The sequence below is a fragment of the Halichoerus grypus genome, chromosome X (assembly GCF_964656455.1).
Source record: "Halichoerus grypus chromosome X, mHalGry1.hap1.1, whole genome shotgun sequence".
NCBI classification, from domain to species: domain Eukaryota; kingdom Metazoa; phylum Chordata; class Mammalia; order Carnivora; family Phocidae; genus Halichoerus; species Halichoerus grypus.
Genome location: NC_135727.1, coordinates 41,175,511 through 41,199,772, shown reverse-complemented (window position 1 = coordinate 41,199,772; position 24,262 = coordinate 41,175,511). Strand labels below are relative to the sequence as shown.

Genomic DNA, 24,262 nt, shown 5'->3' with positions numbered 1-24,262 from the left:
TTGAAAGATGATCATTGTCACCACTTTTTCTTGGTAGTAGTGGAAGGATTATTGACTGCATACCTATAAGCCTCAGGAGTTTTTTTAGATACCTGTTGATAACACTGTTCTCTCTTCCTTTCCCCTCCCTTGCTTGTTGCTGGGGTCTTTCTTTCCTTAAGCGTACAGGAAACCACTACTCCACTTCACCTTAGGATCATGAGTCTTCAATCCTCAAGAGTTAAGTTAAAATAATAATAATGATGTGGATTGTATAGAGAGGGGTTTTTTGGCTAAGATATTGGAAATTTATAATGTAAGTAGGAAACTAATATTTGCTATCAAGTGGATTTCATTCTAATAAAAAAAAGACTAAATAAAAAAAAACTGATGATATTGACCAACTTTCATTTTTCCAAACCTCTTATAAAGCTGACCTTTCTCATTCAAAGAGATCTTTAAAAGGAACTTTTTACTTGATTTCACATGGATCAAAATGTTCCAGGGAAGGAACAGAGCACAGTATAATTTCCCCTCCCGGGGGTTACCCTATGGAATTCTCTTTTTAATAAGTCAGCTACAAGCCAACATCCATAAATACATCAATACACCCCTGAGTTCATTGATTGCGCTTGCCTCATTAACCCTACTACCTTTGTCTGCCCTGATTTTTTAATATTTTTATGTCTCTATTCAGCTGTAATTGTTTTATAAAGGCATTGTTTCCTCATCTATAAAATGGAAACAAAACTTGTCTTCCCTACCTCATGACATTGTTCTGAGAGTCAAATGAGTTTTAAAACTTGTGAGCAGCTATATAAACATCTGATATTCATTTATCTAGTAATGGAGTGCCATTTTCTGTAGGGCCTAAGGAGCATCTATATTTATACCATTTTCCATAGTAATTACTTTTCCCACATTGTATACAGAAATTGATTTGGAGTAGTAACATTGAATATGTCCAATCTGCAATGATTCCACTACAAAAGTAAAACACTGATAGTTATTCAGTAATTTTGGTATGATTGTGATTATGCATTTATGATTTATAACCAGAATAATATACAAGTATTTGAATAAAATACCACAGCAGCATTTCATTTTGATCTATGATTGCCCAAAACCTGGGAGTTCCCCAACAGCACTTCTACAGATAAAAGCATCTCTTCTACAGATAAAAGCATCACTTGTCTTACTGAGTGATATTGAAGAATACATACAACTTTAGTCACATTAGTTATATTTTTCAAAACATGATACTTGAAGTAGAAATGATTCAGCTGGTGAAAACCCATGCTTCTCGTGGACTATGGATGTAAAGTAAGCTAAAAACTAATAATAAAATAAATGGCTCTATAATGTTTACCCTGTTGGAGTACAGCTATGACATGTATTTTATATTACCTTTATGTTAGAAAATCTGCCCAATTTTCCACCTTTTGCTGCTGCTATATAAGCACAAAAGATAAGAATAAATTCTGTATGTGGTTTTAGAGGATACATTCATTTAACAGATACTTACCAAGTGCTTTCTAAAAACCAAGCACTGTTTTAGGTGCTGGAGATAACAGCAAGTGAGCAAAACTAAATCCTTATTCTCATGGGCTAACATTCTAGTTGAGGGAGGCAAATAAACAAGTACTACATGGCTGGTGGTGATAAGCCATATGAAGAAATACAAAGTAAGGTATAGTGATAGGGGAGGAGGTTGGTATTTTAGATAAATTTGGTCTAGGAAGGCCTCTTTAAGCTGACATATGAGCAGAGACCAGAGGGACTAGAGCATATGAAGCCAAGCGGATATTTGGAGGCAGAGTGAATATATATAATTCTTCCTAGGAATTTTGCTATGAAGAGGAACAGAGAAATGGGGTAGTAGCTAGTTTCTATCCTGGGTATTGGGTATACAGTAGTGAATAAAACAGAAATAGTTCCTACCCTTACAGAGTTCATAATTTAGTGGGACAGACATAATAAACAAGTAAGCAAGCAAATGGGGTAGTCAGTAATGATATCTCCCTGATTTTGGTGATTTACAGTCATGAATGAGGGGTATTTGAAACCCCCAAACAATTTTCCAAGGCCAGTTCTGGTGTGAAGTATGCTTATCAGATGTCCTGTTAAATGATACAAAGATTCCTAAAAGCAGTGATTAATAACAATAGGTGGTATTCTGGTGGCAGAATTCCAATGTGACATCTGAGGAGCATCTTGTCAAAAAGCAGTTTGTATTGTTTTTGAATTAAATCGGCCAAATATGAAAACTAATAATATCTGGGATGTGGTTTGATAGAAATGAGGAGGACATTCTAAGCAGGACAAATAATATGATAGTATAAAATCAAAAGATGGCAGTCATTGGGGACACAGCAAATATTCCAGATTCATTTCTTTGTGGTTGGAAATATGAGACTCAAGATATAATGCCCTTAGCAACTAGAAAAGGTTGTTGAAAAGGAATGCCCTCATCTATAGAATAGGAAAACCTGATAGAGAATTAAAGGTACTTGAGAATTAAACCTTGTGTTTTTTGTCTCCACTGTTCTTTCAACTCCAGTCCAGATGGTCTTGGGTTTTTTTTCTCCCTTACTCCAGTATAAAGAAGTGAAGTTTTAAAACAATCACATTTGTTGATTTTTTATCATTGTATTAGTTGTCCTCTCGTTTTATACTAATGAAGATTATGGTCAGCTTTAGGTCTTCTAAATAGTGTTTTTAAAGTGCTGTATCATTTGTATATCTAGTTTTCAAGTAAATGTCTTTAAAAGAACGCAGGGAGAGGAAAAACAGGACAAAGAAGAGTTATTTTTATTAACTGTTTTCCAAAGCTCTTAGTGTGAAGTTGGCAGCTTTCAAAATGCCAACTGTGGCTATTGGATTATTCTAAAATAAGCATTCACAGTCCTGTTTTAAGGGCTTAGATCTGGTAGCAAAAGCAATAGAATCAAGAATACCCACAACCTCTGAGAACACTACTTTCTCCTATTTGAATGTATTTTCTACTAAGTGTGTTGGCAGTTTACTAATTAGTTTGTTCATTAACATTTAATGAAGTTGAGATTATAAAAAATTCAGTAAAGGTGTACTTTTTTGACTTTGTAAACATGACAATTTATGACAAGATACAGAATCCACTATAAAGTTCTAGCAGTCATTTCTATGGCCAAAATTTATAATCAAACATTTTACTTAGATGGAAATAAATCTTATTTGTAATTAAGAAGTTCATTTAAATGACTCCTCTGCAGCTAGAGCAGTGTTGCCTTACACAGTGCCCTCAATCTAGTTTACAAGCAGAAAGAGACACTTGTCAAACTAAAGTGTGCAAAATTAGTATATTGATAATGAGTACCATCTTCAAGCTGTGGCTGTTTTTTTTTTTTAAAAGGATTTATTTATTTATTTGAGAGAGCGAGAATGAGAGAGAGTACATGAGAGGGGGGAGGGTTAGAGGGAGAAGCAGGCTCCTCGCCATCAGGGAGCCCGATGCGGGACTCGATCCAGGGACTCCAGGATCATGACCTGAGCCGAAGGCAGTCGCTTAACCAACTGAGCCACCCAGGCGCCCTAAGCTGTGGCTGTTTTTTTTTTTTTTTTTAAAGATTTTATTTCTTTATTTGAGAGAGAGAGAATGAGAGAGAGCACATGAGAGGGGTTAGGGTCAGAGGGAGAAGCAGACTCCCTGCCGAGCAGGGAGCCCGATCGGGACTCGATCCAGGGACTCCAGGACCATGACCTGAGCCGAAGGCAGTCGCTTAACCAGCTGAGCCACCCAGGCGCCCAGTTGTGGCTGTTTTAACAGCCTCTCCAACACTCAGCCCTTGGGGTCCTACCTGTTTGTCATTATTATTGACCTAATACAAAAAAGAAATGTTTGGGGCTCCTGGGTGGCTCATTTGGTCCAGTGGCCGGCTCTTGATTTCAGCTCAGGTCATGATATTGGGGTCCTGAGATCGAGCCCCCATGTCCCGCTCCATGCTTAGCGGGGAGTCGGCTTCAGGATTCTCTCTCCCTCTGCCCCTCCCCCGGCTTGCTCTCTCTCTCTCTCTCTCTCTCTCTCTCTCTCTCGAAAATAAATCTTTTAAAAAATTTTATACGCAACTAATGAATTGTTGAGCACTACATCAAAAACTAATGATGTACTATATGTTGGTTAACTGAACATAACAAAACATAAATTAAAAAATTTTTAATAATTTAAAAGAATAAAAATTTTATCAAATTTGCAAGTGTCTAAAAATTGAAAGGGACGATTAACACCATAGATCAGGTATCTCAACACTGGCTGCATATTATGTTCAACTGAGAACCTTTTAAAACAAAGTAAATGACTCTAGGAGGGATGGATGACAGAAGATTGATGAAATGTTCATAATTATTGAAGTTAGGTGATGGTCACATAGAAGTGTCAATATATTATTTTCTCTATTTTTTTTTACATTTGAAAAATTTTATAATACAAAGTTAAGGGAAAAAATAGAATACCCAGGCCATATCCCAGATAAATTAGAATCTCTGGGCTTTAGTAGTTTCAAAAACTCGAAATGATTCAAATTTGAAGTTTCAGTTGAGAACCACTGTCATAGAAAATAAAATCAAGATTCAGAAAGATCTGGACAAGTTAGAATGCTCAGTTGACATCAGTGGAATAAAATTTAACATGGATAAATGTAAACTGCATTTAGGGGGTTTTTGTTGTTGTTTTAATCAGCTGTACAGGACAGAGAATACGTAGGTTGGTGCTTGTACTTGTGAAATAGATCAAAGTAGATTAGTCAATCACAAGTTTAATATAATATGATGTAGTGGCTTAAAAAGCTGGTATGATCTTAGACTGCATTAATATAACCTTGGAGCCCACAATATAAAAAACCTGCATTTATTCAGACCATATCTGGCATTCAGGTTTGAATGGCACATTTTATAAGAGACTTTGACAAATAGGTATGTTAAGAGAATGGTAGAAGAAAAATCTCGTATAACAGACAATCTCATACAACAAACAATTGAAAGAACTAGGAGTATTTTAAGCTAGGAGAAGAGAAGAATAAGCAAGGGGAGATAAGATAATTATAAGATAATCATAATATTTGAAGACCCATTGTGTTGAATAGAGAATATGTTTTGCATGGTCCCAAATGCTACAAGGAAATAGTATTTTATTTATTCTGAGAAAGACCTTTTTCTTTTTTTAAAAGTGTGTAAGAAGTAGGTTTATTTTTTATCTTAAAAAGGTAAAAAATGTTCATTGTAAAAGTTTCCAAAAATACATATAAGCATTAAAAAAAATAGTGATCACCCGTCATCCTGCTGCCCAGGGATAACCACTATAACTAGGATCACCTACCTTATTTGTGGGGCCCAGTGCAAAATGAAAATTCAGAGCTCTTTGTTCAAAAATTAAGAAATTTCAAGACAGTGACAGCAGAGAATTAAACTAAGCAGGGGCCTTTCTGAGCATGGGGCCCTTTGGACAGGTCACAAGCCCTTGAAGCTAGCCTTGACTATAACATTTGGATATATAAATCCTTTCATATTTTAGAAAGGACTTTCCAATTTTTTTATTGTGTTTAGTTAGCCAGCATATAGTACATCATAAGTTTTTGATGTAGTGTTCAAGGACTTTCCAATTATTAGAAAGTCCCACCGAAGCAATAGTCTACCTTGGGAAAAGTAGGAATATATAGGAATATAAAGGAATAAGCCAGGCTTTTTATCAGAAATACTATAGAGTGAATATGCTAGAGGTTGGACTACATGACCTGTTAGGATATTTTTCAGCTCAATTTTTCAGCTTTATCTCTATCCAGCAAAAAAGAATTGGTTCATGAGCAATAATCATTACCTGCAAATAGCCTATTTTAAAAAAATGGTAGAACCTTGCTTTTTTGTTATCTTCCTATGCCATTTAATAAAAAGTATTGTGATGGTGTATATCCTTAAGAAGTTTGGTGTTATTTGTATGGCTGGATGCTACCAAAACCCCATAGACATTACCAGGATCTAGAGCTTTGGTACCTTACTCAATATAGACATTCAAAGGATGATTTGAACTTCTTTATAATTTTAAATCTCTTGTTCTGTCATGTAGCTATTCTCTCAGTGTCTATTCTCTTCCCAATTTACTATAGCTATAGAAATTCCCATGTGTAGGCTGATTGATGACCTTGGATGTTCAGGCTGTCAGATAATAAACCTCTGTGAACATAGAAAAGCAACCCAAAGTTATCTGCTTGTTTTCTTGTACTTTTACAACCCAGACATTGGCACATATTAATTCCTGATTGACTTGCAAGGACTTGATGATGATTATAGCTTAATGAGCTAGAAGAGTTCCCCAAGTGACTGGAAATGTATTCTAGTGCTAGCTTCCAAATTATTTGTCGTATAGCTTTATACTAACTGGCGGATTTAATGTACTTATAAAAACTGAACCATTTCCGGGCGCCTGGGTGGCTCAGTTGGTTGAGCGACTGCCTTCGGCTCAGGTCATGATCCTGGAGTCCCTGGATCGAGTCCCGCATCGGGCTCCCTGCTCAGCAGGGAGTCTGCTTCTCCCTCTGACCCTCCCCCCTCTCATGTGCTCTCTCTGTCTCATTCTCTCTCTCTCTCAAATAAATAAATAAAATCTTTAAAAAAAAAAAAAAAAAAAAAAAAAAACTGAACCATTTCCTTTCTACATAGTGTAAGGCACTTATAATCTTGTGAACACATTTCTGCTGCTGCTGCTGCAAAAAATGGCCTTTCTTGTCAGTGATTTTGACTGCTTTATCCCCAGTCTCACAACTTTCTATCAGAGAACTAATTTTTATTATGTTACTCAGGAATGATTATCTGTGGCCTCTCCTTTCTTTTCTGCCTCCTTACACATCCACTCTCCCACCATTATTTTTCAGCTGAGCCGTACTTCTTTTTTTTTTTTTACCATTTTGCTGTTTCTCCTGTTCTAATATTACTTTTTCTAATGTATGTACATAAGGAAATAGAATTTAAGCTAGTTTTATTTAAAATGTGGTAAAGGCAGGGGCGCCTGGGTGCCTCAGTGGGTGAAGCGTCTGCTTTTGGCTGAGGTCATGATCTCAGGGTCCTGGGATCCAGCCCCAATGGGGCTCCCGGCTCAGTGGGGAGTCTGCTTCTCCCTCTCCCTCTGACCCTCCCCCTGCTCCTGCTCTCTCTTTCTCTTACACTCTCTCTCGCAAAAATAAATAAATAAAATCTTAAAAAATAATAAAGTGTGGTAAAGGCAAAATAAATGATTTTCCTTATAAATTTGACAATACTTTTCTGAAATTTTTAGAATTTAAGTTCTTAGAAGGCAAATCTAGCAGCTAAAACAGTGCTGTTTAATAAATGCTTTTATTTAAAGTTATAATTCCTTTATTTTGACAATGTTGTCAAGTTGTTATATGTATATTTATATACACAGACATTCATGCCCTTGATTTTGTTTTTCAACTTGAAGAGAGTTACCTCTTTTGGTTCTTTTACTTCTCTTTTATCTTTCTTCTGAATATTTTCACTTTCTGGTCTTCAAACTGAGAACATTCTCCTTTTTTTCCATTTCCTGAATAATTTCAATCACATTGCTATGAAGAGGCTATCTGCAATGTTTAGCTCTTACTTTTCTTTATCCTTGATCTCTTAGCCAAATCCAATTTCTCACAGTACCTTTTTCATGCTGGAAGTGATAGAATTATTTTTTTCTTTTATCTCCAAACCCTCCAGGAATTCCATCATTATTAGTCGAAATATAATCACTTCCTCTCTCCTCCTCATTCCCATTCTCTCTTCCCCAGCGCCTCCTCTTTCATAATATTGTCTGGATTTTCTTATTTCTATTTATTGAATTCTTCCATTCATACCAGATTTTTTTTTCATATCAGATCAGTTTTTTTTCTCTGTAATCTGTACATGTTGCCATTGCCAAAATCTTCCTTGATACTTTACCTCCACTATCAAAACCCTCGTCAGGTTGCTAATTGATATTATATAATGCTGCATTTGTGACCCCTGTTTTTATTTTTTATTGATTCTTACATTTACTCTCTTACCCTTTCCTTTCAGCTGAGCCAAATTTCTCTTTATATCTCTATTCTACCGCCTAATCTTCTAATTTACCTCCCTCAATGCTCATAATAACTTCCTATCACACATCTGCCAACCTACCTATATTCTCATTCAAAGCTTGCTTGTAGTCTTAACTCCTTTTAAGTGAGTAAAGAAAGGAAAATAGCCAAAAGCCTACTTTGTAATTGGTTTAAATTTTTTCTCAAATCTGTATGCTAAAGAAAAATACCTTATAAAACAACACCAACACTCAACCAATCAAAGCTTCCAGAAAAGGAAGGCAGTTTTATATATTTCAGTCATCTCATTGAAATTTTGCTCCTGTTGTGCCCAGCAACATGTTGAAAGTTAGGGGGGATACAAACCCAGAAGTAGAAGACATGATTATTGTCCTCCGAGAGCTAATATTCTAGGTAAGGAGACAATACATGAAGCGTTTAGAAGGTAGCTATAATAACTAGCCTAATAATCAAAATGCTAGGTTGTATTGTACAGACTTTAAGTGTTCAAAGTAATCAGGGAAAAGAGAAAGCATTATTACTTGGGGTTGCTAGTAAAGATTTTATGTGGGGAGTGGGTCTTGAGGAAAATGTAGAATTTGGATTCGCGGACTGAGCTAGAAGACTTGCATTAACATGCATAGGTAAAAAGAGAATTGCTTAGCAAAGACTCTAACAGAGGAATTAGTTGATTGTTAAAGCAGCAAACTTTATTCTAGGGAGGAGTAGGAAATATAATCAGATAATTACATTGGAACTAATTGATCAAAAGCCTTGAATTCAAATTGAGGAATTAAAAATTGTTAAAAAGAAAATCCCCTTCCTATACATTTTAGTTAATCAATGTTTTATCTTGTTTAAATATCCAAGATTTGTTAACATTGAGTGCTTTATTATATGGTAAACATTGTTCTAATTTTTATATGTAATAATAGCTCATTTCATCTTTATAACAACCCTTTGTGGTAGGTTCTATTTTAACCCCCTTATTTTACAAATGAAGATGAAGAAAAAATAAGTACAGCTGGTTCAATTTGGCACTAGTGGCAAGAACCAGTATTCAAATCTAGTAGATCTCTGGTACCAGAATCTACATTCTTATCTGCTATATACACAACCTTATAAAGGATATATGTAAGTGCTGTAAATATATAGTGAGATTTGGACAATTGAATCTGACTTATTTTTTATTGAACGATAATTTTCTCAAGCACTACTCATGTTGGAGCACAGTAATCTCTTCACCCTGAATATATTTTTTCTTTAAGAAAATCTTTATAAGGAAACTTTGGGCTAGAAATTTTAAAAACGATTAATCCATTGGTTGTTTTTCAGATGAAGTGATATTGGTTTTATGTTTTGTAAAATCTTTATTTCAATGTTCTCTTTATTACAACAGGGCTTCTGGTTGGGACTCTTGATTCAGTTTTAGACTCTACTGCTAAAGTTGCTCCATTTCGCATCCTACACCAGACACCAGATTCTCAAGTTTACCTGTCAATTGCATGTGGTGAGTACGATTTTTAAAATGTATAATCCAGGGGTGCCTGGGTGGCTCATTCGTTAGGCATCTGCCTTCGGCTCAGGTCATGGTCCCAGGGTCCTGGGATCGAGCCCCACATTGGGCTCTCTGCTCAGCGGGAGGCCTGCTTCTCCCTCTCCCACTCCCCCTGCTTGTGTTCCTCTCTCGCTGTGTCTCTCTCTGTCAAATGGATAGGTGAAATCTTTAATAAATAAATAAATAAATAAATAAAATAAAATGTATAATCCATTCTATAGTGGTTTGCCATTAGGGTATTCATTCAGATAATGTTTTCCTACTAGGAATTACAAACTTTAAACACTTTTTAAACCTTAAAAATATTTAAAAACATATTAAAAGGGTGTGTTAGTCCCTACATTTTTCTTTACTAATCATTTCAGTTTTTTTCCTTTGGATTAATTGGGCAAGGAAGATACTTCGATGTGGAAGATTTATTGCTCAGTTTGAGTGAAATAAAGGTTTATTAGTGGAAGGCAAATATAACATTTAAATAGATGAAGTTTGAGTTGGGAGATACGGTTTCTGAGACATTTTGACTTGTCTTTTTAAATGCTTTATTTTTTAAATACAATTTATTTGGATAAAACCATTGGGACCACCAGTATTGCAGTAGGACCTGGGTAGGGACCGGAAGTGCTTGGCAGGGCAGCAGCAACCTTATATATAGTGTGCCTTTTATATAGTGTGCACCCTTGTGCAGATGCATTTAAATCTTACACTGTGGTGAAGGGATGATTTTTACAATGCTGCAGTAGAATTGGATTACTAAGCTGTGTTCTTGTCTGATATAGAAAATAAATGTTTGCATTATTTCCACATAGGGGAAAAATGTATAATCCAAACAAATAAGGATACTAAGAAATTGAATATTTACTTTATTTATACTCCCTAGTTTTGATTTAGAAAGGAGTTAAACGTGTAACTCTACATTGAGAGAATAGCAAGACATCTAATTGTTTAGGGAAGAAGGATTACAGATTATTACAATTTTTTTAAAAAATCCATTAGTGTGAAGGACCTGAAACATGTGTTCCAGCAAATTTTGAGCAAACTTTGGTCAGCACTATGGCTATATGATTCCTTTCTTGAACTTACATCTGCTTCACCCAACTGCTGAGAAGATGAGAACTCCTCACACTTCATCTGTAATAACTCGGATTAGGGGAATCAAGCCCAAAACTAAAGATCGTCCCCTAAGAAGGTATAAGCCTGAAAAATTGAAACATTTTTAGTTACACACCTACTTTCTCACAAAAGGCATTATATCCTTGAAATAAGAAGAGATGTCTTACTGGTAATGCTACATATTCATTCATGCTGAGGTAGTTCAGATGCCTCCACATATATATATATATATACATTGTAGATAGAAAATGAATTAGGATATTCTTCCTGATAAAACAACTCAAAATTTAAAAAAAACCCCACAATGACAGTTTACTTCTTTTATGATACCATTATAATGTTCTAAATTAAAAACCCGGATTTCTGGCCTTTTTAATGTTGAAAGACTGCCTTTTTCTCTTTCTTTCATCTCCCCCTCTCTTAAGTAGAGAGATACACTTAAAAAAAAAAAAAAAACGTGTGAATTCCTGGATAGTTCATATGTGTGAACATACAGCATACCATGAATTTTTAAAGATATGTGGCTTATCTTTTGCATCTCCCTATACTTTTACTTTAGCATTGCCGGTGAGTGTTTTCTCTTGGCTCTCTTAAATTGAATGCCATCTAAACTAAATGAAGAAAACATTATACCTGCTGATGTTATGAGACATTTGTAGCCTCAACTCTAAATCTGGTTGGTAGAAATTATTTAGGGAAAAATATCCATTCTACTTTAAAGAGGGGGGATTATTATGTAACTTATTCTCCCAAATTAACATGATGCAGAAATACAATAATTACCAACTTGAAGCTTCCTTATACCTAAAGGACCAAAATAAAGGCTTAAAATTTTCCCATGGCTTTTATTTGTGATTCATTAAAGAAAGTTATTACACTTGGTATTGTGACTTTAGTAACATGAATACAGTTTTTAACTGGATTGTAAGAAATAGGCAGTTTTGCAATTTCAGTTAATATATCACTTGCATGTATCATAAAACATACTAAGGAGCCAAGATGTGTCTTTTGAATGATATTTTTATAATCCACAATGCTGGGGAGGTCTTAAAGGTATCTTAAAGGTAAAGATCTTAAAGATCTTTTATAACTCCCAATGCTGGGGAGATCTTAAAGGCTTTAAGATGTTAAAGATCTTAAGTTCTTCAAGCCAAAGCAACCCAGAGCTAACTGTAATATTTGACCCTCAACAAGCTACCTAACACTGATCCAGCAGGTCACATGGATTTACTTGCTACAGGGTTTCTAACCTCTTTGCTGAAACTTCTTTAGGTTAACAAGGCCTTTTAATGAAAAGGGTGACTGAGCAAAGGCTTCACCTTCTAAGATAAGTAGAGTTGCCACAGTTGAAATCCACATTTATACAGTGTGCATAGTATTGTCATGTGCATGCTGTTTGCAGTCACACAGATTATAGGGACAGTACTGACTGTATTCCTTGAAGACCACGGATTAAATTTTATATTTATGTTCTGGCACTCTGTATATTCTCTTTAAAAATATTGGTTGCTGTAGGCACCAGTTACTGGCATCTTGTTTTCAGAATTTTATATCTCTTGTCATGAGTTGTATTTACTTTTTCCCCCTTTCATTAAATATTTTAGTCTTTCATTTATAATAAAAAATAGTATTTATCCCTACATATACAGGTGAAGTAGAGAGTAAGTGTAATTAATATTTTTATTCTTTTATGACCATCATTTCTGAAAATGAGCGAATATAATTTTATTTCTTTTTAAACTAAGCTTGTAAATATCAAGAGCAGTTTTGTTGTGGAGTTTCCCTTGAGTCTTTTATTCTCTTTCATTATTAATCAGGAGCCAACAGAGAAGAAATAACCAAACATTGGGATTGGTTGGAACAAAATATCATGAAGACCTTATCTGTGTTTGATTCAAATGAAGATATTACTAATTTTGTACAAGGAAAGATAAGAGTAAGTGATGGATTTATTTTGTAGATGGAATACTATATCTTTGACCCTCTTATTTTAGGATCAAAGGCCATGTGGGAAGGTCATTGTTTTACTGACACCTTTCAGGATTGGCAGAAGTACACATATGAATGTCAGAATCAGTGCTAAAGAAAATTATAAAGTCAATGATTAGTTTTTGGTGCCCTTGTGAGTGCTCTTAGGGATATTTTCATTTCAGTATTTCATGAGTTTGGAATTTGGATGAATCCTTCACTCAATCAAAAAAAATATTTAGCAACTTCAATCCTGGGTTTCGGCACCAAAAAAACCCAAAAAAACAAACAAACAAAAATATTTAGCACCTATATTTGTGGTAGCTCCTTGTGAGGCATTAGAAAAAGCCTTATTACGAAATTAAAGAAAATTTGCTCACCTCTGTCCTAAGAGAAGCATTTATGTACACACATTTATACATATATGTAGCTTGTAGATATATACAGTTGTATTCAGTGAACTGTTTAAATATATAAAATGTATTTTTATTAGTAGGTAATAATTGTCAAAAAATATTTTGTCTCCTTTAGGGATTGATTGCTGAAGAGGGAAAACATTCTTTTGCAAAAGAAGATGATCCTGAGAAATTTCGAGAAGCCCTTTTGAAATTTGAAAAATGTTTTGGTTTACCAGAGCAGGAGAAGTTAGTGACATATTACTCATGCAGTTATTGGAAAGGACGGGTTCCTTGTCAGGGATGGCTCTATCTTAGCACCAACTTTCTGAGCTTCTATTCTTTTTTGTTGGGATCAGAAAGTAAGTGGCTTCTGTTACTTACCATGACTTTGAACTTGCTGACTGACCTGTCAACTCTGTGGGGTTGTTAGGTTGTATATAAAGCAATAGGATTGATATTAAGAGTAATTAAACTGTACATTAAAAAGTTCACTTCATCTAGAGAAAGAATCCTTAACATAGGAGCCATTGAAAATATAAATAGAATGCCTTGCATATTGTGGGAAGTGAGTGAATATTAAATGATGATGGTGACCTGGCATATAGCTCCTTTCTTTGTCTTGTTCTAAACTATGGACTCTGCAATTCATGTTTTAATCCTTGTTTTAGAAATACAGGATAAACATAGTAGCCATAGTATCTAATGGCCCGCATTTATAAAGAAGAATCAAACAGTAATGTTCAGAGCACACATATAGCTTTTACATCAGTGATTATGCAATTATGTAAAGTAACAGATTTAAATATAAAAGCAGAATAATTTTTTAAAAATTCTTTAAAATTTTATCTGTTCCTAGAATCACCAATTATTGTATGTTCATGGTTATGCTTCAAAACTTTAACTAATCTTGAAGTCTAAAGTATTTTAGTTGTTCATAGCATTTTTCAAGTGGTTAACTATTGTTTTAAAAGACCTGATTGATAAACGTTAATCAGTATTGAGAAATTTAATCAAATCTGCTTATAATTCTTATTTGCAGTAAAACTCATTATATCCTGGGATGCAGTCTCAAAACTTGAAAAGACTTCAAATGTTATACTAACAGAGAGTATTCATGTGTGTTCCCAAGGGGAGAATCACTACTTTTCAATGTTTTTGCATATTAATGAAACATACCTTCTTATGGAACAGCTGGCAAACTATGCTATAAAGAGACTTTTTGATAAGGAAACATTTGCTAATGACCCAATCCTTGATGATCCTCTACAAATCACCAAGAGGTATTCAAAGCTTAATTAATACTTTTTAAAATACTGTTTTACCAAAGAACAGTAACATTGATTATCATTAAAAGTTAACTGTTCTGTGTTATATGATAATTTTTCTTTGGAATTAATCATTGATGTGTGGGTATTTTTTAGTTTATTCATATGCATTTCACAAATAGTATTCCCTCCATTAAGTTTAATCCTAAGAAGTAATAGAAGTTAAGTTTGAAAATTACTTATTGAGATCCCAGTAGGATTTGCCCTGGAGTGCTTTTAGAAATATAGAGATTTTTATATGCCTGGTTAGTCTACATTTCTCTATGAGTAGTCTAAACAGTTTCAGGTATGATATTGTAAAATATAGTGTTTATTTTTAAATATAATTTATAGACAGCATCATTTTTTTAAAGATTTTATTTATGTATTTGTGGGGGAGGGGCAGGAAGAGGGACAAGCAGGCTCCGTACTGAGCCCGGAGCCCGACTTGGGGCTCAGTCTCACAACCCTGAGATCATGAGCTCAGCTGAAATCAGGAGTCAGCCACTTAACCAACTGAGCCACCCAGGGGCCCCTAGACAGCATAATTTTTTATGAAGAGGCAAGTTAGTGGAGCCAGTGGAGCATGGGCTTTATAAGGAGAGTACAACAACCCTTGGACAAGTCATTATCTCTCAGGACCTTAGTATCCTCATGTATCATTTCTACCTCAGGGAGCACTTGTGAGGAATGAACAATATAACATGTGAAAGCACTTTGTAAAATATGAAACACTAGATAAATGTTAATCATTATTAATGCCTACATGAGAATTATCTCTGATAGCTGTTTGCTTCTCTATTTGGTTTGCTGAAACTGACCAGAGCCCTTTCATACTGCTCAACACTCAGAACAGTTGACTGAAATAAGCATGCCAAAGGAGAGGGAAAGAAGAGAGGATCTAGAAATAGCTAGTGAATGCAGCTTCTGGCAAGGAGCATGAGGGTATAGACTGTATGGGAAACTGTGAGAGGAACCTAAGCTGCAGTCCTATGGATAGACCAGAGCAAGTGACCTAGAGGGTTGTGTGATTACTACATAGCCCTAACTGGATATGGTTGTTCCATTTGCCTATTTCTAACCATTTCTAAAATCTGTATACATAAGGACTTCTTTGTGAGTGTGTCTGCTTTTCTGGAAAATAGATCAGCAAGGTGAATTTTTTATAGGTCCCAGTGTGCATGATTTATAAATAGAACTCTATAAGGATTAGGAATTCAGTTTATGTTATATTATAGTTGAGCATTTGTTTTTGTAGTTTGTTCCTTGATTGGCCACCATAAACATAAACTTTTTAGCCATTTTATTTCCCTTAGAATATCCTCTAAAAAGCCATCTATCAAGGGTGCCTGGGTGGCTCAGTTGGTTAAGCGAGTGCCTTCAGCTCAGGTCATGATCTCAGGGTCCTGGGATCGAGCCCCGCATCGGGCTCCCTGCTCGGCGGGAAGCCTGCTTCTCCCTTTCCCACTCCCCCTGCTTGTGTTCCCTCTCTCGCTGTGTCTCTCTCTGTCAAATAAATAAGGTCTTTTAAAAAAAAAAAAAGCCATCTATCAATGAGTTATTCATTACCAAGTCTGTATTTAAATGATATAGGAAATCCATTTTTGTCTATGTGTATTTTTAAGAGAGCCTATTGAAAATCATAGATATCTAAATCCTTTTTTCTAGTAAGTTAAAAAGAACAATAGATTATTTAGACTTAGCCTCCAAATGACTTTTTTCTAAAATTGAGTGTCTTTATTGCTTCGGCTTATTGTTTTTACAAATATGTATTACTTCTATAATTTAAACAGTATAGAAGCACATTAGCAATAGTTAGTTTCAGTGTATATCCTTCCAGGCTTTTTAATGCATTAATTAAAAAGTATTTGCAAAAAACATGATTGGGACTAAACATTACATATTATTCCATAGTCTGCTTTTTTCCCCCCTTAAAATAATATATCATGGACATCTTTTCATTTATATAAATAGACCTCATCTTTTAAAATAATAATAACCCACCAAGTTATAATTTAAGTGAGGTAAAATTAATGTGGTTTTCTGTTCATCAGAATTATTTTGAAAGACATGATGAAATGCCACATATTCAAATAGTATATGCTGGAAGGATGAATTTGGTTTTAACTTCGTTGGCTTTGAGTTAGAACTTGCATAATTTACTTACTACCCCAGATGGTATTGCTGCTTAACACAAGTGTTTACTGCCTCTAGAAAAATTGTACTATTTTAAGCAATTGTTTTTTATTCATATATTTATATATCAGTTAACAAGTCATCTTTATTTCTTGACACCTATCCTGTGCCCAGTACTATGCAAGCAGTGTTGTTTTATTTTGCCTCTAGTATGGATTTTTTTAAATGTTCATTTGTTTGTTTCACTTAATTTTAATATTATCTTTTATGTACTGTTCTTCTTGCCTAAATTTTGATCCCATAAATTTTCATTTTTAATTTTTCTCTTTTTTATTTTTCATTTTTATTTTGTTTGAACTGGGTGACTTGATTTTCTGATAACTACATATAAAAATTGTTTGCCAATATTGGTGTTAGCCATATTCGCATATTATGAATATGTAATAATATAATAATAATCTTCCAGCAAATCACTCCTTAACAGATGGTTTAAAGTCCTACATCATCTCTAACTTCTGTGCATTATAATTTAGTAATAAAACAAAATTGGAATAGGGAACAAAGAAAATGAATTTGTTATGAATCCGTGTGTTTCTTCCATTACATAATTTGTTGAAGAACATAGCATGTAATATTTAATCTTTCTGCTTTAGAGTACATTTAGATTAGTCAATATGGGCATGTGTGTACTTTAGAAGTCATTATTTGAGCCCTCTTTTTTCTTTTCTACAGAGGTCTGGAAAATCGAGCCCACAGTGAGCAGTTCAATGCTTTTTTTAGGCTCCCCAAAGAAGAGACTTTGAAAGAAGTACATGAATGTTTCTTATGGGTACCATTCAGCCACTTTAACACTCATGGAAAAATGTGCATCTCAGAAAACTATATCTGCTTTGCTAGCCAGGATGGCAATCTATGTTGTGTAATCATTCCATTACGAGAGGTAATACAAATTTGGTTACATATCAATTTTAGTTTGAAAATGCTATCATTCACAGAATAAAATATCATTTAATTCTGTAAATTATTGAAAACTCTATATGCACCACCCTTTTAGTAATTTTTAAGAATCATTTTTTTTTGAGAGAGAAAGAGAGAACACATACGAGCAAGTGGGGGGCAAGGAAGGAGGGGCAGAGGGAGAGAGAGAATCCCAAGCAGGGCTCGATCTCACAACCCCGAGATCATGACCTGAGCCAAAATCAAGAGTCAAACACTTAACCGACTGAGCCACCCAGGTGCCCCAATAATCATTTTTTAAGTTCAGTATTATTCTTCAGGATAAGAGTACTAGGATAAGAGCATTATAGCTCTCATTAAAAGTGAAAATAGAAAAAAATTAAAAATTTACAAACCAGATAAGGTTCAGGATGACTCAAGATGGAGCATGATCGCCCAGACATTTATGACATGAATACCAAGACTTAGACTATTATACTTGATACACACAGTCAAAAAGAATATAATTGATAGCTTTTATGTAAGTTAGAAATAAATTGTCAGCATTGTAGCCCTGAATTTTTACATTTATATTGTCATTTTTTAAGGCTACATGTTAATTAAACCTTTTTCTTGAGAAGTGAAATAACTTGCACTGAGTTTACTTGTGTCAGTGGTGCAACTAGTACCCAAAGTCTGTTTCTTAATAAGTCATACCATGGACCAAAGCTTTAGCCACAAAAGATTAAGCTAAACATATTTTGCCTGAAAGCGTCAGCAACAAGGGAGAATGGGATTCATTTATGTTTTCACCCCCCAGGTCTTAGCTATAGATAAGACAAATGATTCCAGCAAATCTGTCATCATTAGCATCAAAGGAAAAACAGCTTTTCGCTTCAGTGAAGTTAAAGACTTTGAGCAGCTGGTGGCAAAACTCAGACTCAAGTATGGGGCAGCTCCAACTCAGTATCACGATGTTAGCACAGAGGTAATTATACAGCAATCAAATCATTTTTTTTTAAAAGTTTGTTTCATGTGCTCCATTCTTTCAAAAGGAACTCATAGTACTTTTTCTATTCATGCTTAGGTTTATTTTTTTAAAGACTAAAACCAAAGAAATTACATTCTCTAAGTCACATTATAAAGCAGAAGTGAGAATTAAGAACTTTATCCTTTTTTAGGAACTCATATTTTAAAAATTATTATCATTTGATCTTTCTTGACTATATCTGCAGTATCTCAGATATACACATCTTGTACTTTCATGTGACATGGCTTTTAATAACTCAAACTATATTTGAGAATTTAATAAGGCCTTAAAAAAAGGACTCTCCTCTGACTGCTGTAGAGAGACAGCAATTTTAAACCAGTCTAAATATCTTTTATTTAATATCGAGTAGTCCAGCCTTACTTACATAATATAGCCCAGAGCAAAATAGGGGCAAAGCTATTTACTAGTAAAATATTAGAGAAGGCAAATATTCTTGGCAAAGGGTGCTTAAGAGACTGATTTTGATATTTAGTGTGTCCTTTATGTAAATGTAGATACTTTCAATTCAAATTAATTTTCATTTTCAATGCTTAGGAAATTCATGTTTTAATAGATTGATAAAACTTATCACATTGTAACTATTGTATTTTAATTAAAAATTCAAAGAAAAAGTCAACATTGGCTTTATTGGCTATGTTATTTGGATAGGATTATAGCAGCTTTTACCTCTCCAGAGTAGAGACTAAAAATATTATGCTAAGTCAATTATAATGCAGTATTGGTAAGACTAGCTTTTTCTTCAATAATAGAAAAACATAATGAAAACATGTAATTAAAAGATACATATATCTCTGTGCCAGACCCAGAATCTTCATGTTAACCATCAAGAATTTTCATGCCCCAACTTTATAATCTTTCATTCTCATCAGGTGTGCACCCAGGATATTCCTTAGTTTGATGTTGAGGACACAGGTAAAACCTGATCAGTCCTGGTAGTTTATCTCGCAGTGCTTCCATATTCTTGCTTATATCACTTTTTTTCCTGTCCTATTCCCTTTCAGATTCATTCTCTCTGTTAAATTTAATGCTCTGCTTCTCTTTCTTTCTCCTTTAATTTATCTGTGTCTCTTAAACCCAAAAAACTGGAATTTTTCCCCCAAAATTCTCAGGTGCCTCTAGTAGTTGGGTATGATCAGTTGTAAGACAGGATTTTGTCTCAAAATGAGTTTATCATCTTTTCAGATGTATGTCAGAGTTCTAAGGTTTTCTAGTTTCTCTTCCCATTTTTAAAGGTTTTAGTAAAGGTATATGCAAAATACCAGTTGGTATACTGGTTTGCTAGGGAAATTTTTTTTTTAAGTGTACCCTTTAATCCCCGTTCCCTATTTGCCCCATCTACCACCTACCTCCCCTCTGGTAACCATCAATTTGTTCTGTATTGCCAAGAGTCCATTTCTTGGTTTGTCTCTCTCTTCTTTTTTCCTTTGCTCACTTGTTTTTTTTCTTAAATTCCACATTATGAGTGAGATCATATGGTATTTGTCTTTCTCTGGCTGACTTACTTCGCTTCTCATTATACTCTCTAGCTCTATCCATGTTGTTGCAAATGGCAAGGTTTCATTCGTTTTTATGGCTGAATAACATATATATATATATATATATATATACCGCACCTTCTTTATCCATGTACCTATCCATGGACACTTGGACTGCTTCTATAGTTTGGCTATTGTAAATAATGCTGCAATAAATATAGAGGTGCATGTATCCATTTGAATTAGTGTTTTTGTATTGGTAGGATAGTTCTATTTTTAACTTTTTGAGGAACCTCCATACTGTTGTACAGAGTGGCTGCACCAGTTTGTATTCCCACCAACAGTGCAAGAGGGTTCCTTTTTCCTGCACATCCTCGCCAACACCTGTTTCTGGTGTTGTTGATTTTAGCCATTCTGACAGGTGTGAGGTGATATCTCATTGTAGTTTTGATTTGCATTTCCCTGATGAGTGATGTTGAGCATCTTTTCATGTGTCTGTTGGCCATCTGGATGTCTTCTTTGGAGAAATGTCTGTTCATGTCTTCTGCCCATTTTTAAGTTGGATTATTTGTTTTGTGGGTATTGAGTTGTTTCAGTTTTTTATATATTTTGGATACTAACCCTTTGTCAGATATGTCATTTGCAACTATCTTCTGCCATTCAGTAGGTTGCCTTTTAGTTTTGTTTATTGTTTCCTTCACTGTGCAGAAACTTTTTATTTTGATGCAGTCCCAATATTTATTTTTGCTTTTGTTTCCCTTGTCTTAGGAGACATATCTATAAAAATGTTGCTACAGCTGATGTGAGAGATATTACTGCCTATGCTCTCTTTGATGATTTTTTATGGTTTCAGGTCTTACATTTAGATCTTTAATCCATTTGAAGTTTATTTTTGTGTGTGGTGTAAGAAAGTGGTCCAGTTTCACTCTTTTGCATGTGGCCGTCCAGTTTTCCCAACACCATTTGTTGAAGAGACTGTCTTTTTCTCATTGGATATTCATTCCTCCTTTGTCAAAGATTAATTGACCATATAATTGTGGGTTTATTTCTGGGTTTTCTGTTCTATTCTATTGATCTGTGTGTCTATACCAGTACAACGCTGTTTTAATTACTACCGCTTTGTAATATAACTTGGAATCTAGAATTATGATACCTCCAATTTTGTTTTTCCTTTTCAAGATTGCTTTGGCTATTTAAGTCTTTTGTGGTTCCATGCACATTTTAGGATTATTTGTTCTAGTTCTGTGAAAAATGCTGTTGGAATTTTGATAGGGATTGCATTAAATGTGTAGATTGCTTTGGGTAATAAAGACATTTTTACAATATTTGTTCTTCCAACCCATGAGCATGGAATGTCTTTCCAGTTTTTTGTGTTATCTTGAATTTCTTTCATCTGTGTTTTATAGTTTTCAGAGTACAGGTCTTTCACCTTTTTGGTTAAGTTTATTCCTACTTTATTGTTTTTGTTGCAATTGTAAATGGGATTGTGTTCTTAATTTGACTTTCTGCTGCTTCATTGTTAGTGTATAGGAATGAAGCAGATTTCTGTACATTGATTTTGTATTCTGCAACTTTACTGAATTCATTTATCAGTTCTAGTAGTTTTTTGGTAGAGTCTTCAGGGTTTTCTGTATACAAAATCATTTTATCAGCAGAGACAGTTTTACTTCTTCCTTTCCTATTTGGATGTATTTTATTTCTTTATCTTGACTGATGGCTCTAGCTAGGACTTGTAGTACTATGTTGAATGGGAGTGGTGAGAGTAGGCAGCCTCATCTTGTTCCTGATCTCAGAGGAAAAGCTTTCAACCTTTTACCTTGGAGTATGATGTTAGCTGTGGGCTTGTCATATATGGCCTTTATTATGTTGAGGTATGTTTCTTTTATACCCACTTTGTTGAGAGTTTTTATCATGAAAGGATATTGAATTTTGTCAAATGTTTTTTCTACATCTATGGGTATGATCAGATTATTTTTATCCTTTATTCTATTCATGTGGTATATCACATTTATTGATTTGTACATGTTAAACCATCTTTGCCTCCCAGGGATAAGTCCCACTTGATCATGGTGTATGATCCTTGTAATGTGCTGTTGAGTTTGATCTGCTAGTATGTTGTTGAGAATTTTTGCATCTGTATTCATTGGGATTTTGGCTTGTAATTTCTTGTAGTGTTCTTATTTGGCTTTAGTATCGGGGCATGCTGGCCCTGAAAAATTAGTTTGGGAGTGTTCCCATCCCCTTCACTTTTTTGGAAGAATTTGAGAAGAATTGGCATTAATTCTTTAAATGTTTGGTAGAATTCACCCATGAAGCCATCTGGTCCAGGGTTTTTCTCTGGTGGGAGATTTTGGATTACAGATTCAGTGTCCTTACATGTTATTAGTAAGTTCAAATTTTCTATTTCTTTATGTTTTGTTGATAGTTCATTTTTTATTGCTGAAAAATATTTCATTATCTGGATATACCACAGTGTTTATACATTCACCTCTTGATACCTTGTTTGCCTTCAATTTTTGGCAACAATCAAAAAAGCTGCTATAAACATTCACATGCGGATATGTATGTGTACACATACATTTTCAACTATTTGGGTATATACCTAGGAGCACAATTCCTGAATCATATAGTAAGGCTATGTTTGGCTTTCTAAGAAACTGCCAAACCATCTTCCAAAGTGGCTGTACCATTTTGCATTTCCGCCAGCAATGAATTAGAGTTCTTGTTCCATATCCTCAGCAGCAAGTACTTGTTTCTGTGAGTGTTACGGATTTTAGCCATTTTAATGGCCAATAGTATCTCATTGTTTTTTTAATTTGCAATTCCTCAATGATATAATATTGAGCATTTTTATATAATTATTTGTCATCTTTATATCTTCTTCGGTGAGGTCTCTATTCAGATCTTTTGCCCACTTTTTAACTTGGTCTTTTATTTTTTTTAAAACACAATTTCCTTTCATTCTTTTAATATATTTACAATAGCTACTTCACATTCTTAGTTTACAAAATCAACTGGAACTCTCAAAGCCATTTTCTGTTGGTTGCTTTTTTTTAATAGTTCTTGTTTTTATTTTTAAACCTGGCTTTCTCGGATTACCCCCATGAGTCAGTATAAGTTGGTGGTCAGCCAATGATGGGTCAGAAGAGCTCCTTAAATGCCTTGAACCATTAAGTTTTCTACTTTTTACCAAGGGAATCTTTATGTGAAGGTATACCTCAAACTTCAGGCAGTTTATAAATCAGCTTAGGTTTCATGGCTTACCTCCACAAAGTCAGCCAGAATTGAGTGACTGGGGCCTTCCACTGTCCCGTTTCTTTCCTGGGCAGTTTCACATCCCTGTACATGCATACGTCCATCTACATCTCCAAGAATATGTTAGAATCTTTCAAAGTTCCCTGTGTTTATCTGGTTATCCGAATCTTCCTTTTAGATTTTTAGCCAGGCTCTTGTTTGCCCCAAACTGAAATCATAGCTTTAGGCAGCTGTGATGTTATCAGCAGATTACTATGGCCTTCTGTAATGCCCTGGGGATTGGGCTTTCTTCATTCAAAGACCTGAGCTCTGAATCAAATCAAATAACACCCTGGGAATGGAGATTTTCTAGGGAGCTGTTAGTTTGGTCAAAATACTGTGTTCTGGGGATGGGGATTTTAGTGATCAACCAAAAGATCCAGTGGCTGTGTTAATGCAGGTTTTCATGGCTGCCATTACCTCTGAGCTTGGGAGGGAGGGGTGATGAGAACAGAGTCAAGTCAAAACTTCACAGAATCTGGTGTTCCTACTACAGTTCATTAGTTTCACTTGTATCATGCTTTTCAGTTCATCCTGTGCCTTTGGTAAATTTCCAGTGCTCTGAACTGGTATTTTTTAAATCTTTTGCCAGTATTTTGTTGCTTTTGTAGGGGAGTGGGTTCACTGAAGTCCTGAGTATGCTGTTCTAGATGTTGATTTGTTGACGTCTCTAATTTTGATAGAAAAACAATGTCTCTCTGAGACAGCGCTTTAATCTTTATTATGTAGATTGATTGTGGTTTATAAATGACAGATAAAGCATTAGCACTTTTTCTTCTTGCAGAAACTTTTAAGCATACATTTGGGACAATTACATTTTTTTTTTTCAGATTCCTATTAGTTCTGATCCTACAGACCCATCTGATAATACTGAAGTACGATCTTTGACATGTCAGAGAGAATGCAGTAAAACTGTGAACACCGAAGCCTTAATGACAGTATTTCACCCTCAGAATTTGGAGACTCTTAATTCTAAAATGGTAG

General features: G+C 34.7%; 1 protein-coding gene across 1 annotated transcript in view; it reads left to right on the top strand.

The window, feature by feature from the left end:
• Positions 1 to 24,262, top strand: part of TBC1D8B (TBC1 domain family member 8B) — a 56,113-nt gene that overhangs the window by 5,760 nt on the left and 26,091 nt on the right. Inside the window, exons 2-8 of the mRNA XM_078063882.1 lie at positions 9,448 to 9,558; positions 12,534 to 12,652; positions 13,216 to 13,441; positions 14,122 to 14,362; positions 17,255 to 17,462; positions 18,279 to 18,446; positions 24,109 to 24,258. Of these exons, the coding sequence (XP_077920008.1) occupies positions 9,448 to 9,558; positions 12,534 to 12,652; positions 13,216 to 13,441; positions 14,122 to 14,362; positions 17,255 to 17,462; positions 18,279 to 18,446; positions 24,109 to 24,258 (1,223 nt within the window). The remainder of the gene's footprint in view (positions 1 to 9,447; positions 9,559 to 12,533; positions 12,653 to 13,215; positions 13,442 to 14,121; positions 14,363 to 17,254; positions 17,463 to 18,278; positions 18,447 to 24,108; positions 24,259 to 24,262) is intronic.